We start from the raw sequence: 17,398 nt of genomic DNA on the forward strand, positions 1-17,398 counted from the left end.
ACAGAATCATGATTATTTATTGAAATTATACATAATAACTAAGTTATATTAGTAATAAAAAGAGATGTAAATTATTATTATATATTTTAAAACTACATTAAAATTAAAAAATACTTTTATCTTAAACCTTTTGTACAAAATTTACACTGTCGAATGACTGATAACGTCCAAAGAGGGTGCTTACACATGTGACAAGAAAATTGGAATACCTCCAAATCACTAATTTTTTCGGATAACCGTTCTGTTATCAGACGACCTGTTGTAATGGTATTGTCATCCAACACCATAGCAGCGAAACATGTGCAACATAATCGTTGCTGATTTACAAAATATAAATATTGCGTCAGGCAAACCGTCCCAAACGCATATTCATTCAAAAACTGAATGCCATTAATGTCTTCAACACGCGTAACTTTTATCCACACTATCTGGTATATCTTGATCAATAAAATCCATTTTTCCCTCACTAGTTTGAACTCCTATCTGACCTGAATAATCACGTAAATTCTGAAACTACTACACGTTGGCTTCGTAATATCGTTTCACTATGGTCTATGTTGTAGACTTCAACCCTCTACAAGGCGAGCGGTACTTAACTACACATATGTTCTGGTGAGTGTCGTTCACTTAACTCATTAACTCGCGATGTATCTCTGTATGAGTGTGGTAATCCAGTATATGGTCCCAATTTATATATTCACACCACCATTTTTAGAAATCCAAAAAGGCTATGTAGTTATCGAGTTCACTTGTCATCAGGTTGCGTATAACTGCACGCGGCCTCATAAATATCCGTTTTGCACACCTGGGTCATTACGAGTGACAGCTGGCACATCGTTTTAGAAATCTAAAAGCCTCTAGTTATAAATAATAACTTTTGAGTGCAAGTGTCATCCGTTTACGTACAACTGCACCTGATTTAATGTTACTCCTGTTTTATACAACTCAAGCTGGATCCTTAAAAGGTGTATAGCTGTTGTGATGGGGGTAAGGGGTATTTAAAAGGTGAATATGTTTGGATATGATCAGTTTTATTTTTCACCGTAGAAATGAATTAATGTGTTTGGTAAAACTTTCATTCGCTCATACAATTTACATCGTCATGTAATTGTATGCCAAAACACTCAAGTGTGTATTTGTGTGAGAAGTGCGGAAAGACTTTTACACGAAATAGTGATTTGCAAAGACATCAAGTTCGGTCTTGTGATGCTGCTTGTCGTATCCCTACAAAAAGAATAACACCGCTGGATTTTGAAGTGTTAGACAATGGTGTCACTAAACTAACACACGCATTTAAAAGAAGAATAGCCTCATGTCGGTTTATGAGTCAAACTAATAAAATTAACTAATCAGGCTTCATGAAGGATATTAAACAAAAAGTATGCCGAATTCTCAGTGAATATCTTCATCAACACATAGCTCTTAAAGTTAACTGTGGACTTTTTGCGATGTTCTATAAACCTGATAATGATATTTCAGACTTAAGTCAATGAATACATCTAATAAAATCATCACCCTAAGCACTGATATATTTGAGATGTTTGATTATTTTACTGAAGCAATAATGACCCAGGCATCAGAATTCCAAGAAAAAGACTCAAATTGGGCACTACAAGAAATTTTATTCCTAGATGTTAACATTAATAAATTCAGTACCATTTCTGCGTCATCTTACGTCCCTCTTCCATCAGCTATTAAAAGGAAAGGTGCAATTTTAAATATTCAAAACAAAGATAGCAAGTGTTTTGCTTATTGTGTTATATCCGGGATATTTCCTAGTAATGGCGATCCCACGATACCAGAGTCGTACCCACCAATTGATACAATTTTGAATTTCGATAACATTACTTTCCCAGTTAAGTTGAAAGATATTGGGAAATTTGAGGCACTTAATAATATATCAATTAACGTTTATGGTCTTCAATCGTATTTTAAAGAAAATAAGATGCAGTATGAAGTTGTAGGACCTCTTCATTACACTAAGTCCCATAAACCAACACATGTTAATATTTTATTGATAAACGACAAAGACGTGAGTCATTATTGCCTCATAACAGACTTGTATCGCTTGGTAAAAACTCAAAAAACAACTCATGTTGGGAAAAAATATTTGTGTGATGGCTGCCTTCAAACCTTTCCAACTTTAGAAAAGCTAACTCGTCACCAATAACATGATTGCTCACATATATCAACAGTACTTCCATCCACTGAGCTGAGGGTTAACAAGATTGGCGAAGTTCGTCCAGCAAATGTACTAAAATTTGTTAATATCGAGAGGACTTGCCCACATCCTTTCGTAATTTATGCTGATTTTGAGTCGATTCTGAAGCCGATACAACATTGTGAGCCATCAGATGGTCAATCTTACACAATCAAAGTTGCAGAACACGTGCCTTATTTGTTCGCGTTCTACCTCAAGTGTAATTTCGATGACTCACTCTCAAAACTCGAAATATATGAAGGAGAAGACGCCGCCAGGGTTTTTGTTGAAAAGTTGGACGCCGTAGCTATTAATCTATACCACCATCACCTCAAGCATGTCAAACCAATGATCCCGCTGACTCCAGAGGAAAAAGAATTGTTCCTGACGACCACCGAATTTTTTATCTGCCAGAGGCCATTTTCTTCTTCGGATACCAGAATTCACGAGCATTCTCATCTAAGCGGAAGATATCGCGACGTGAGTCACAGCTCATGTAATCTAAATTATCAAGTACCTCATTTTATTCCATTTTTTTTTACATAATTTATCAAATTACGATAATCATTTATTTATTAAAGAATTAACAACAAAAGGCGAACATGTTTCTGCAATCGCTCAAACAAAAGAAAAGTATGTTACATTTTCTAAATCTGTTTTATACTATACTATGATGGGTATTTGCATATTAAAACGGATTTATACTTGTAGATGTATAATTGGTTGGCGATTACAATATTCTAAATAGATAACCAATCAATGAGGCGAATAAGATAATTTGACACAAAAATAATCGACCATATGGTAAAATGATAATTGTAATTTCTAGGTTAAACTATTTTAAATATTAATATTCTGTCAGATTTAACTAAAATGTCATGTAATAGTTTGCGACATTCTTAAAATTCTATATGACGTCAAAATTAATGACTCACAAAAAAAAGAGTTTGGGACGGAGTATACCTTCTGCTCTATTATTGGGACCGTGCAAGTTCGGAAAAGCGACAGCTGGTTTCATACCTCAGCAACATTTTTCGCAGTTTTAATTATATTACCTGGTTTCGCAATATCCGCTTATTAGTCCTGGTTGCTGGAAAATTGTCAAGGCCATAGCCCAAAAAAATTATAAGAAGAAAAAGTAAGATGAGGTTATGTGATTAAACGGTAAACAATTGTATGTAGTAAATAAAATTAGTTATTAAAATGGAGTACTGCAAGCAAAATACAATTAATTAAATTTACCTTTATATAATAATTGCATATCATATCAATATTGTGGAGCAATATATAATTTTTCTTCTTCAATGACAGTAGGTATGGAATATACGTCAATTTGACAATTTCAATTGACAATATGAATTATTTAAGAAAGTTGCAATATTTCTCCGCTATTCGCGCACGATCGTTTCTCGTATCCCCTCCAAGTACTTGCACACCGCGAATATACAGTGATGAGCGCGCTAATAACCGGCAAAATAACGCAAAATATGGAAAACATAATACATTGCGAAAAACAAAAAGTGATGAAACTAGTGAAGGTAGAAATTATCGCTATAAACGTATAAATTAACATTACATTACATGGTTCCCCACCTTTAGACGTCTGTGACAGGAGTATTTTATAAAATTCTACTGTCATAGTGACAGTTTTCATACTCCTGATACGTCTAAAGGTGGGAAACTATGTAATGTAATGATAATTTATACGTTTATAACGATAATTTCCACCTCCACTAGTTTCCTTTCTTTTTGTTTCATAATGTATTATGTTTTCTATCTTTTGCGGTATTTTTCCGATTATTAGCGCGCTCATCACTGTATACAGGCAAGATATCAATAAAAATAGACAAATGCATAAAAAATAAAAAAAAGGAATAACACCAGCTTTCAGAACTAGCAACAACTTAAACAAATACTTGAAGAACAATAAGAACTGAAAGACATTGACATGTGGTGACTGTTCAAAAGAACAGTTTCATATTCAAAATAAAGGCCTTAACCCTTTCAATGGGGAAAGTGCTGCCTTTGTTAATGGTTGATAAAATGCGAAAGTGTGCTCTCGTCCCATTGACTTTTAATTAAGCAGAGTAGGGCCACACAGCACAATTCCCTACTATTTAACGCCGCACTGAAACGGTTAAGCCGTCTTTATTAGAATCTATGGAAATTATTAAATTGAAAAATACTGAATGACCAACTTGTGACAAACAGCTCCACATACCTCAACCTATTCAGTTAGAGACTTTAAAAATGCAGACTTTCTAAGTATTGAAAACTAAAGTTTTCAGTATTTTATTGTTAGATAAAATGTACTTCCATCAAGTCATGGTCGAATCCATCAATTACATTTATTTATTTAGTAATGTATTTATTAATATTTAGTAATGCATTATTTATCCACATTAATATTAAGGATAAAAATATAATGGACTATCAAAAATTTTCTTTTAGTTTGTTTAAAAGTATTGATGAAGTACATGAAATAGCAGTAAACTCCAAGCCAAATTCAGTTATGGCAACACCAACATACAATTACTTAATCTTTTTTTTGCTGCACACTCGGGTAATTGTTGAGATCAGTTGGGTTTATACATAAAACATTTAAGCCATTTAGCTATTTGAGTATAGTCGGCACGGAAATCGGTTAGAAAATTTACACTGAATATAACAGTTCGGTTTGGCAACACTGTGTGAATTTTGATATTAGCATATCTCTTCTATACTCCGTCCCACCTTGACTTTATAGTATAAGAAACATAGGCAATGCCTATGTTCAATGAGTTATGAGAGTTTTTAGCTCCGTAATGCCGATTTTATCAAAAATAATTTGTAATCGAACATTAGAGAAATTAAATTCTCTCATAATGTTCGATTACAAATTATTTTTGATAAAATCGGCATAAGCGCGCTAAAAACTCTAATAAGGAATGCATTGCCTATTTTCTTATACTGTAAAGTCAAGGTGGGACGGACTATAGGATAAACAAAACTGTAATTTAGTCCAGACAAAGTAATATATTTTTTTACCGACAAAAATGAGATGTTTTAACCATGTTTCAAATATGATGTGCAAAATAATTTTGAATTCAGTTCCGCTAATGAACTTGCTTTGTTTGCCTTTAAAAGTAAGTGGAAAAACGTTCAATTTCAGTTGCACAATCTTTATTGTCTAATTATTTTAACTGTATTAATATCCGCCGAGTAATGCATAATGATTAATGGGATGTTAAAACATCTGATCTTTAGCGGCTTCTGAAATTTCTTAAAAATATTGAATTACATATACCAAACATTGATAAAATGTGCATTCTGGCCGATTTGTGTTTCGACTATAGGTATAAAATTATTATCAAAATACATTGTGGTTTAGTATTGTGTTTATTCAAATTTAAGTAAAACAAGAATTTAGTCACGCCATCTGTGGGGCAGAAATATATTCTAAGGTGAATGATGTTCTTTTAGATGGCTTTAAAATTGAAATTAAAGAGGAGCCAAATAGGGAAAGTATACATGATACATTTGATGATCCAGACTGTAATAAACACTCATTGAAACTTGAAATAGAAGAAAGTGAAATTAAACTTATGCCATATGAAGAGAAACAAACAAACGAAACAGGTAAGCATATAACAAGAATTGATATGCAGTTCTTTTTAGACCCTTCTTTCAGTGCCTCTTTTCTTTGTAATAAATGTACTAGATAGTGACAAAAAAATTCTATGTCAGTGTTTATTTATTAAAGAAAATAAGAAATACATGGATACCTCAGAAGTCAATCGATAAAACTAGCATTCTCCCTAAAAATGACTTATGAGATATAACACATATTATTATATGTATGTAATAATATTATTTTTTCCTTGTTTGTATTTATGAATATGTTACCCATATTATGATAAATAAGGACGGTTTATTTGTTTTTAATAATTACTTATATTTCTGCAACTACTTTCAGAAACATCTTAGTATCTTTTTTTAAACACGTATTGACTTACACCGATTGGCTTCTGAGGCATCGACATATTGCATCATCCCAATATATTCAGATAGTGGAGTCACTGAAGGTGGATATGAGCTATTACCTCCGATTTCGTTGAACCTCCATCGATTTGCATGAAAATTGGTGAGTGGTTAGAGGATATCTCAAGAAACAAAGGTGACATGGTGCCAACTTGTGCTTTTACCCTGGGGGTGAATGCCACCCCTTCTCGGGGGTGAAAATTAATTTATTAAAAATAACCCCATATTTCGATAGAGGGACAAATTTCAAGCAAAATTTGTTATATAAAGTTATTCGAATAAATCAAAACTTTTTGAGTTATTAAAGATCAAAAATTTTAATTTTTCTTGAGAAAAATTCATGTTTTTCTCAACGGCCACATGGTGCCGTTGTCAAAATACAAAATACTATTAACATAAACAAAAATGTTGTTGCTTAGTAAAAAAATTCTTCTAATAATTTATTTAATTTGACTCATTTATATCGGCAATTCAGATACATAATATGATAGATACATTTTAAAGTAGAAGACTTTAAAATGATATTGCCAATATTTATGAGTTGCGTTCCTTATTTATGGCTTATTTCCCATTATAAATAGTTAAAATTAGAAAAATTTAAGATTTAAACGTTTCTATCTCGATTATTTTTTACCCTATAGAAATAGTAAAACAGGTAAAATATTTGGCACAGAAAAAACTACAATTTGGTTATGTATAATTTTTTACGTATATTGAGTATTTTTGGAGTTATTATCAAAAGAATATGAGAATTACAATAATTTTAAAAATTATGATTTTTTTTTAAATTATATCTTTTTTTCAAAAATATGCATTCTATACCGGTCAGAATTATCCAAAACATTACTTATGCTAATATAAAGAAGTTCTTGCAAGGATTACTATAAATTTTAATTTTTGTAGAAATGGCGTATGTTTTATTTTTCACTTTTTCCTAAAAAATTCGAAACGGTTCTTTTATTTTCATTATAACTTGCTTAATTTTGACGCTATTACCTTGTTCTGAAGCTCCTTTGATAGGTATCCGAAGTATTTTGGCAAATGTTTAGCAGGAATATTTTATAAATTGCGTCGTTTTCCCGTTATTTAAGCTTGAATACTTAGATTTGAGTACTCGTCGAAAAAAATACACATTCAATTGCCAATAACTCACTTTGAACTAACATTAGTTTAGTTCTTTATGTGAGAAATGTATTATATTTTCTATTATCTTCAATTTCAGTAATAATAACTTTTTTGTAAAAGCTTATAGTTTTTGATTTATACGTGAAAAACCGATTTAAAACATGCATTTTTTTACGAAAAAATAAAATCTTTGGTCTTTAATAACTCAAAAAGTGTTGATTTATTTTAATAACTTTATATAACAAATTTTGCTTATAATTTGTCCCTCTATCGACTTATGGTATTATTTTTAATAAAATAATTTTCACCACCGAGAAGGGGTGGCATCCACCCCCAAGGTAAAAGCGCAAGTTGGCATCATGTCACCTTTGTTCCTTGAGGTATCCTCTGATTACTCACCAATTTTCATGAAAATCGATGGAGGTTCAACGAAATCGGAGGTGAAAACCTTCAGTGACTGCACTTCAGAGATTCGTATACATATTTAATATTCTATAGTCAATCTCACCTTGACTTTGCAGTATAGTCTTGTGGCGACAACATCGCCAAATTTCATTAGCAAATGGTTTGAAGATAATGAAATTGGATGAAGTGTTTTATAGAAATAATATACTGCTGCCAGATGTACAGCACATTCTTAGTTAGTCTCAACTAAGTTAATACTTTTCGAATTATTTGCGAGTAAATATGTTCATTTTTGAACAAAAAAAAACACGTTTTTAGGCGGTTTTTGCAAATACCTCAAAAAGTAAGTATTTTATCTAAAAAAACATTCTTAACAAAAATATAGCTTCTAAAAAAGTGAAAAAAAAAATGGTGTATGTATGAAATTTCTAGAACCATTAGAAGCAAAGTTGTAGCTAATGAAAAATGGGTTCATATCCGTCAAACAAAGGGAATATTTCAACGTAAAATTGCACTTTTTGGGAAAAACTCATTACAACTTTTTTAACGTGTTTTATTAAATTTTATTTTTGTTTTTTAAAAAAATGTTAGCATCAGAATATGCAAGTTACACTCAAAATAAAGTTGATCCCTTTTCTTGGTCAAGGAAACTCGGGAAAATCACCCCCTAATTAGCATCATAAATAAAATTAATCCGCTTCACAAGTTACTTTACTTATGTATTATTTAAATGATCTGTAAGTTTTGTCGATTCAAAGCGCTTATTTTTTTAAAATTTGGTTTTAAAGTAAAATTTTTTTAATTTTAAAGAAAATGTTTTCAAAATGACTTAAAATTTGTTGAAATTAGGCGTTTTATGTACCGAACACTGCACTGAACTATCACTTCACTGATCGTAGGTATTTCTAGATCACAATAAATGTCTTTGTTTGACACGAACCATGGGGTGTCTGTGTAAGAGTGTAACACTTTAGATTGAAATCTTTCCATTATAGATAGGTTGGATTTTGCTGCTGTACCGCATAGCCGGATCCCATAGGTCCAGACCAGTTTGAGTATTGAACTGTATACTAACACTTTGTTGCGTATAGACAACTTCGATGTTCTGCCCACTATCCAATAATTTTTACGAAATTTTAAGTTTAACTGTTGGCGATTTTTCCATATATGGGTTCTCTATGTCAAAGCTTTGTCCAGGTGCATTCCACGCTATTTAACGCTTTCGGCTTGTGGAATTGCTTTGTTATTTATTTTTATATTATGCGATATTTTGCACATTTTGTAAATATGATTGATCTTTATGCGCCATTTCTTTGTTCACTTTTCAATGTCCCTAATATGCCTTTGAAGAGATTCGGTAGCTGTTGCGGGATTTTCATGTGACTAACATAGCTGTGTCGTCTGCTTTTTTGTCCGACAAAAATAATTTGTTGCCTTAACGTATAACAGGCCAGGATCCCGGGAACAAAAAAAAATTGATTAATAGCAAGCTGAAAATTTGTTAATAGCTTAACGGTGTCTAGTCGGACAAACTTTGATGTACGGGAACACTGGAAAGGGGAAGTTTTAATTGTGGAACAGTTTAAAAATTTGGAACGTCAGATTACGAAAACGTCCCATGTATTTTGTCGGACAGAACATCCAGTTAATGTGTTACCCTTTTATTAAACTCTCATGCAAAAATCAGACTGCTGTTACTAACCAACACGATTCCTGTCATTTGACATGTTCTTCGTGTTCCACTCATTAAAATGCCCAGTTGGTGATAAACACCAGTCTGATTTTTGCCTGAGAGTTTAATGAAAAGGTAACAAATCAATTGGAAGTTCTGTCCGACAAAATACATGGAACGTTTTCGTAGTCTGACGTTCCAAATTTTTAACCTGTTCCACAATTAAAACTTCCCCTGTTCCAGTGTTCCCATACATCAAAATTTGTCCGACTAGACACCGTTAAGAAATTAACAAATTTTCAGCTTGCTATTAATCAACTTTTTTTGGTACCCGTGATCCAGGTCTATAATCAGTTAATTAAAATTAAAAAGAATTATAGTTTTGTAATCACAAAACATAACCGCGCTAGAGATAGAGGTTTAGGTATTGTGCGTGTATAAAAGCGTCAATCCTGCACTCTGAAAATTTCAGAAAATGGCCGACTGGTTCAAAATAAGCTTTTAAAATAATTTTTAAGGCTAATGTAATCAAAAATGAATAACCATTTTCAATATTTCGTTGCAACACGAAACTACAGCCGCATTATATTCTAGTTCAATCAGAGAGTGCAGCAAGCACCTCTACCGGTTTCGAAACTTGTTAGTCTCTCATCAGGAGGCACATATGCTGCTCTCTGACCCAACTGGGACAAACCCCGGCGTGCAGTTACGGATTTCAATGAACGAAATGGCAGGGATGCCTTAGCGGCAACTGCTAGCAAAATACTAAGTTTTCAATCTAATAGCACATAAAACAATATTAAAAATATTACTCTACATCCCACCAGACTGAAAACAATGGGAACTTCTCTGGTTACACCTTCGAGGCTTCTAAAATTTGCAAACCACAACGGATGCTGAGAATAAAGAAGATGATGGAATTTTACAATTTATAATTCACGTTCCATCTGCTCAGCACGGTAAAGTTCCAACGATAATGGTTCCCTTCGTACTCCAATTAGAGTGTACATGTAAATTAAAAATGAATAACCATTTTCAATATTTCGTTGCAACACGAAACTACAGCCGCATTATATTCTAGTTCAATCAGAGAGTGCAGCAAGCACCTCTACCGGTTTCGAAATTGATTAGTCTTTCATCAGGAGGAACATATGCTGCTCTCTCTCTCTCTCTGACCCAACTAGGACAAACCCCGACGTGCAGTTACGTATTTCAACGAACGAAATGGCAGGGATGCCTTAGCGGCAACTGCTAGCAAAATACTAAGTTTTCAAACCAATGGCATATAAAACAACAATGTTATTCTACATCCCACCAGACTGAAAACAATGGGAACCTTCTCTGGTTACACCTCCGAGGCTTCTACAATTTGCAAGCCATAACGGATGCTGAGACTAAGGAAGATGAGGGAATTTTACAATTTATAATTCACGTCAAGTTTTCAATCTAATAGCACATAAAACAATATTAAAAATATTACTCTACATCCCAGCATACTGAAAACAATGGGAACCTTCTGTGGTTACACCTTCTCCCTGATTACTTATGTAATCATTTTTAAAAAAGGACGGTGTACTGATATTTAAAAATTTTTTGTTCTGTAATTTATGCATTAGATAAGTGTTTTATATATCTTAGTTTTTATTTTAGACTTTCTCCAAGAGACGGACACTTTGGAAATTATGAAAACAATAGAAGTACATTCATCTAATAAAGAACAACATACTAACCATACTGCAGAAGAAAAAACATTAAAATGTGAAATTTGTTTTAAGCAGTTTTCTCAGGCAAATCAGTTGAAAATTCATTCGAGAATGCATACTGGGCAAAAGTCTTACAGCTGTGAAAATTGTTTTAAGCAATTTAGTGAAGCAAAAACTTTAAACAGTCATTTGAGAATACACACTGGCGAAAAGCCTTACAAGTGTGAAATTTGTTTTAAGCAGTTTACTCGAACAGGTAATTTGAAAACACATATGACAGTACACACCGGAGAAAAAACTTACAAGTGTGAAATTTGTTTTAAGCAATTTAGTCTAGCAGGAAGTTTGAAGGTTCATTCAAGACTACACACTGGAAAAAAGCCGTACAAGTGTGAAATTTGTTTTAAGCTGTTTAGTCGATTAGATAATTTAAAACAACATATGACAATACACAATGGAGAAAAAACTCACAAGTGTGAAATTTGCTTTCAGCAGTTTCGTCGAGCATATAATATGAAACAACATATGAGAATACACACAGGAGAAATAACTTACCAGTGTGAAATCTGTTTAAAGCAGTTTAGTCGAGATGAACATTTAAAAAAGCACTTAAGGATACACACTGGAGAAAAGCCTTACAAGTGTGAAATTTGTTCTAAGCAATTTAGTCAAAATGGAGGTTTGAAAAGGCACTTATTGATACACACTGGAGAAAAGCCTTACAAGTGCGAAATTTGTTTTAAGCAATTTAATACCGCAGGAAATTTAAAAAATAATTTAAGACTACACACTGGAGAAATGCCGTACAAGTGTGAAATTTGTTTTAAACAGTTTCCTCAGGCAAGTACTTTGAAACAACATATTATAGTTCACACTAAAGAAAAAGCTTATAATTGTGAAATTTGTTTCAAGCAATTTTCTCTCGAAGAAAACATGAAACAACATATGAGAATACACACCGGGGAAAAAATTTACAAGTGTGAAATTTGTTTAAAGCAATTTAGTGAAGCGGGATCTTTAAAAATTCATTTGAGAATACACACTGGCGAAAAGCCTTACAAGTGTGAAATTTGTCTTAAGCAGTTTACTCAAACAGGTCATTTGAAAACACATAAGAGAATACACACTGGAGAAAAAACGTACAAGTGTGAAATTTGTTCTAAATCATTTAGCGTAGCACACCATTTAAAATATCATATAACAACGCACACTGGGAAAAAACCTTAAAAGTGTGAAATGTGTTTTAAGGGCACCCGAAGTCCAATTTAAGCGTGGGGGGGGGGGGTATGGTTTGAAATCAACATATCAAGCACATTTTTGTGAATTTTTTTCGAAGTTATGATAGAATTGTTTTATTTTTAAATCAAATAAACATTTTAAGTTCAATTCAAAGAATATTTAAGAAAAAATTCAATCCAAAATATTGAAAAATAAGCCATTGGCGACAAATTTTGGAGGGGCAGCTAAAAACATGGATTTTGCGGTGGACATCAGAACTCGTTTCTGGATCATATAAGACAAACAATTCAAAAAGCTTCAATTAGCTTATGAGTTTCACGAGATAACAACGTTTTTTTTTATTTTTAATGATTTTTGAATTTTTGGTATCACTCAGAAGTCAAAAATACGAAATTTTTTGTAAAAATTTTATGAAAATCAACAGATTTATTATTGTTGAACAAAAAATAAGCACAAAACGAAAAATATCTCGACGTTGTTACCTCATGAAATGTCTAAAGAAAATTTGTGCAAAATTTTCTGTAGACCGGTCAAATAGTTTCTCAGTTACAATGTCCACCTCATTTGAAAAAGCAGTTTTGAGAAAAATGCGTTTGAAGTTTTGAGAACTGCATCTTCATCTTCTTATTTGTCTGCCAAATCGTAAAATAATCAACATTGGAATATGTTTTTAGAATCGCGAAGTAATCTACAAAAGAGAAGGCGAACTGTTGTTTAACGGTTCTCACTACGCTCAAGCGTGCTGGTGCGAAGCCGCGGCAAAGCGAGTCGAAGATAGGGATATTCAACACTCTGTATTTCTTAATTTAAATTATTTTAAAATACAAAAAAGCCCAAAAAAGTTTAGATTTTATTTTTTATTTTACCTCTTGTTTTTGTACATTTTTCAATAAAACTTTACGCAGGACTTGATATTATCTATCTACAACTACTGTAAAAATTTGGACCTTCTATCACCCTAATAGCACACGACGTCCTTTGGACGTCCAAAATAGGTCCATTTTTGGTCCTTACGTCCATGGACTATAAACGGACGTCCTTTGGACGTCCCATTTTGGACGTCCTTCGGAAGGAATAAATATGGACGTCCTTTGGACGTCCGACGTTGGACGTCCTTCGGACGGAATAAATATGGACGTCCTTTGGATGTCCGACGTTGAACGTCCTTTGGACGTCCATACTGGACGAAATACGGACGTTTTATGAACGCTTATATATTATATTGGACACATTATACCAATTACGGGATCAAATAGCAAAATAATTCAATAAAATATTAACTTACGCGTTAACTTTACGTTAATGAAATACAGTCAAACCTGTCAGTAACGGCCACTAAAATGAAAGAACTATTGGCCGATATAGAAAGGTGGCCGTTATTGCCAGTTTTTGTAGTCTAGATATACAGTAAAACTTGTGTTACTGGCCACCTGATAAAATCGGCCACCTGTACTAACGGCCAGTTTAAATATTCCCCAAACCAATTATATCTAGACTACAAAAACTGGCAATACCGGTCACCTTTCTATATCGGCCAATAGCTTTTTCATTTTTAGTGGCCGTTACTGACAGGTTTTACTGTAATTGGTTTGGGGAATTTTTAAACTGACCGTTAGTACAGGTGGCCGGTGTTTGCAGGGGGCCGGTAACACAGGTTTTACTGTAGTTTAAATCGAAAAGATTAAATCTTAATTCAAAATTGTATATACAATTATTACAATTATAAACAAACTATATAGTTTAATATCCAAAAAATGTTTTTGATTTTATGTAATGTAATGAAAATCTTATTTGTAAATTATTGGTTACAATGTTTAACAATAGGAAATATTCAAGAATAAATAAAATAGAAGTTTAATCCTAACAACACAAAACATTCCAGGAATGTAGGTACTACCGTTCTATTCCGTGAACATCTATCTGATTAAATTATGGGTGGAAAGTTACCACAAGATATTCTATGAACATAGTACATGTCTTCCTGGAGGGGTAAAATTTTCCATTACAAGATTTTAAGAGAGGCCATTTTGTACTGTTCAATTTGCGTTCATTTTCAAATTTGCCGCGCGAGTATCTATGTAGCGTCTCGTGGTCATTGGTCATCACATTTCATTTTCATAACATAACCGATAACCTAAAAATTTAGTAAAGTAAAAATTTTGATTGGAAAAAAGTGCATCGATAAGGGGGTGTGGGAAATGGAAATTAGTGGCTTTTTTGCTGTACTGTCTGCTAGTTTTTGCTCTGGGCTCTGGCTAGATCTCTTGTTTAAACAATTTTGTAAGTATTATAAAATCCGTTTTCAATTTTCTTTATTCTTTATGAAACGAATCATTTATACATGCATATTATTACCTGTAAATAGGTACCTATTTCTTTTGATTTTTAATTGTAAAGAATAGAAAAATTACCGTTCATTTTAATTTTTTTTAGAATCAGCTGAAAGTGGCCTACAAAAAAAAACCAAGAAGGAAATGTATAGCCTTGTGGCTATGAAAGGCAAAAGAGAGATATAAAAAGTGTATTGGCTAGTTGGAAGAAAGTCCGCATTGTCCATGCATAATAAGTTATTACTTTATCAACAAATATCAAGAAGATAGCAGGGTCACGAGCATCAACTTCATAAGTTCAAGAATATCGAGGAAATCCAGCTCCTCGATACTACTGGGCAAACTAGAAGATTGAAGAGGACAAATCCTTTTGAACTAGTTTGAGTGATAGGTGATAGTGAAAAACGGAGCATAGTGCTTGTGTGCTGTGCCTGTGTATGTTAGAATAATAGTGCACGATCTTGTTAGATTAGATAAGAGACGCTATGGGGTAAGCTCTTCATTTTAAGAAACAGTAGTAATTTAGGTTAAATTAAAATTGCTCATTGGTCAGTTATGACCAGATTGTTTTTTTATGTTTGGCAAAAAGGACTTAAGTCAGAATTGCACATTGATAATGTTTTGATGATTTCTGGACCAGAAAAAAACTGTTGTAGATGTAAACTGTATGTACAGTAGAATCTACTACAGTACTGTAGAAATCATCAAAACATTATCGATGTGCAATTCTGACTTAAGCCCTTTTTCCCAAACATCAGAGAATTGTAATGTACAATAATTCTCCTATCTGCTTTTTCATGAATTTTGTAGGAGACGAAAAACCATTTTTAGGATCATCTGCTTTCACATGTAAATTTTGACATGTTTTGTAGTAAATAGATAGTTGAATTTACTACAAAACATGTCAAAAAATATATGAAAACAGGAGGTGACTATAAAAAAAGTTTTTAGTCTCTCTTACAAAACTCATGAAAAAACAAATCGGAGGTATGTCACATCAGTGACTAAGAATGTCTAAAAAATATACTTTGATGTCCCAAGAACCAAATATAACCTACAGTCCATCTAATTTACTTACTGTTCCACGTCATTATCTACGCCAGAGATCTAAGTTGACATAGTTGCCAAAGTATAAAAAGATCCTGAATCCATTTTAAATCAAATATGTCACATAATTATTGTAAACGTGGATTATACAACAAAACAAATTAATATTCAATGTAAATAAGTAAAAACTTAAGAAATAGAGAACAAGAATTAAGTTATAATCTTTTAAGATTTGCAGTGCAAGAGTTTTTGCACTGCATTGTTAATAATTAAAAAACGGCTCCGAACTCTTGGCAAAAAGCCGGTAGGTTTCTTTGTATAAGTATGTCTACAATAACAACTAAAAAAGTTGTCAGATACCTCGATTATTCCAAGTCGTTATAAAATTAGGTGAAATTTATATTTTTATAGTAGAGGATCTTTTTATAGTAAAGTAAATAATAAAAACAGTAAATATAATAAATAAAACAGATACTTATAGTAAAGAATATAAACAAATATGAAGTGTCATCACCGTAACTGTCAAATAAATGTTACCAATTTATTCTAAAATGTCACCTTCGTTCGATTACAGTTACAGTGTGATCCGAACAAATCTGCTTCATAAAAACGCTTTATAATCCATTTATACAAATTAAATGAAACATATTATTGTGTATTTCTTTAGGTTAACATTAATAGAAATCTTCAAATATTATTTCTACGCGTATATAATAAAATATGTCTAGTGGCTGTAATTCCAGTGTACTCGGCAAAGTGATTCTAAAAAAGAACACACCTACCGCCTAAATATTTCGTGTTGGTATCATGCGACCTCACAGGCTACGACGCGGATGACGCGCAACAGTTAGTAAATTAGACGAAGTATGTAGATATATACAGGGTGTAACAAAAATACAGGTCATAAATTTAATCACATATTCTGGGACCAAAAATAGTTTGATTGGACCTAACTTACCTTAGTACAAATGTGCACACAAGAAAAGTTACAGCCCTTTGAAGTTATATATATATAATAGCACCAAGGGTCTTAGAGGCCCATGGCTTGAAAAGTTTGTTTTTTTTCTTCATTTTCACGTTTCTTTATGTACTGAGATCTTCTCTGGCTTGATATGTGATTTTTCTCCATTCCTTCCTGTTATTCATTTTTCTTTTCTGACCCTGTAGCACCATTCTTTCCAAATCTTTTTCGACCTCTTGCTTCCATCTATTTTTCGGCCTTCCTCTTCTCTTTCTTGAAGCTGTAGTGTAGTTTAGTACCATTTTTGGAGTCCTCGTGTTTGGCATCCTTTCAATGTGACCTCGCCATCTAAGTCTCTGTGCCTTTATCACTCATTTGAAGTTACAAGATGAAGTGATTTTTTCCAATATATCGAAAACTATTAGAGATTTTTTATTGAAAATGGACATGTGGCATTATTATGGCAGCAGTATCTTACGAAAAAACTATAGTAAAATTTGGACACCCCATAAAAATTTTATGGGGGTTTTGTTCCTTTAAACCCCCCCAAACTTTTGTGCACGTTTCAATTTAATTATTATTGTAGTACCATTTAAACACAACGTTTTAAAAACTTTTTTGCCTCTTATTGCTTTTTCGAAAAGTCAATTTTTATCGAAATATTTTGAATATTTGTCAAATCCACCACATATTTGT

At 32.6% G+C, this 17,398-nt stretch overlaps 1 protein-coding gene across 3 annotated transcripts in view; it reads left to right on the plus strand.

Annotated features, from left to right (window-relative positions):
• Positions 1-17,398, plus strand: part of LOC114339999 (zinc finger protein 883-like) — an 81,958-nt gene that overhangs the window by 31,674 nt on the left and 32,886 nt on the right. Inside the window, exons 3-5 of one of the 3 annotated variants that reach the window (XM_028290704.2) lie at positions 5,663-5,818; positions 11,061-11,381; positions 13,039-13,269. In XM_028290704.2, the coding sequence (XP_028146505.2) occupies positions 5,663-5,818; positions 11,061-11,381; positions 13,039-13,082 (521 nt within the window). In that variant the 3' untranslated portion in view covers positions 13,083-13,269. Of the gene's footprint in view, positions 1-5,662; positions 5,819-11,060; positions 11,382-13,038; positions 13,270-17,398 lie in introns of those variants that run through there. The other 2 variants (XM_028290705.2, XM_028290703.2) reach the window with 2 other exon arrangements.

Source organism: Diabrotica virgifera, chromosome 6, assembly GCF_917563875.1.
Source record: "Diabrotica virgifera virgifera chromosome 6, PGI_DIABVI_V3a".
NCBI lineage: Eukaryota > Metazoa > Arthropoda > Insecta > Coleoptera > Chrysomelidae > Diabrotica > Diabrotica virgifera.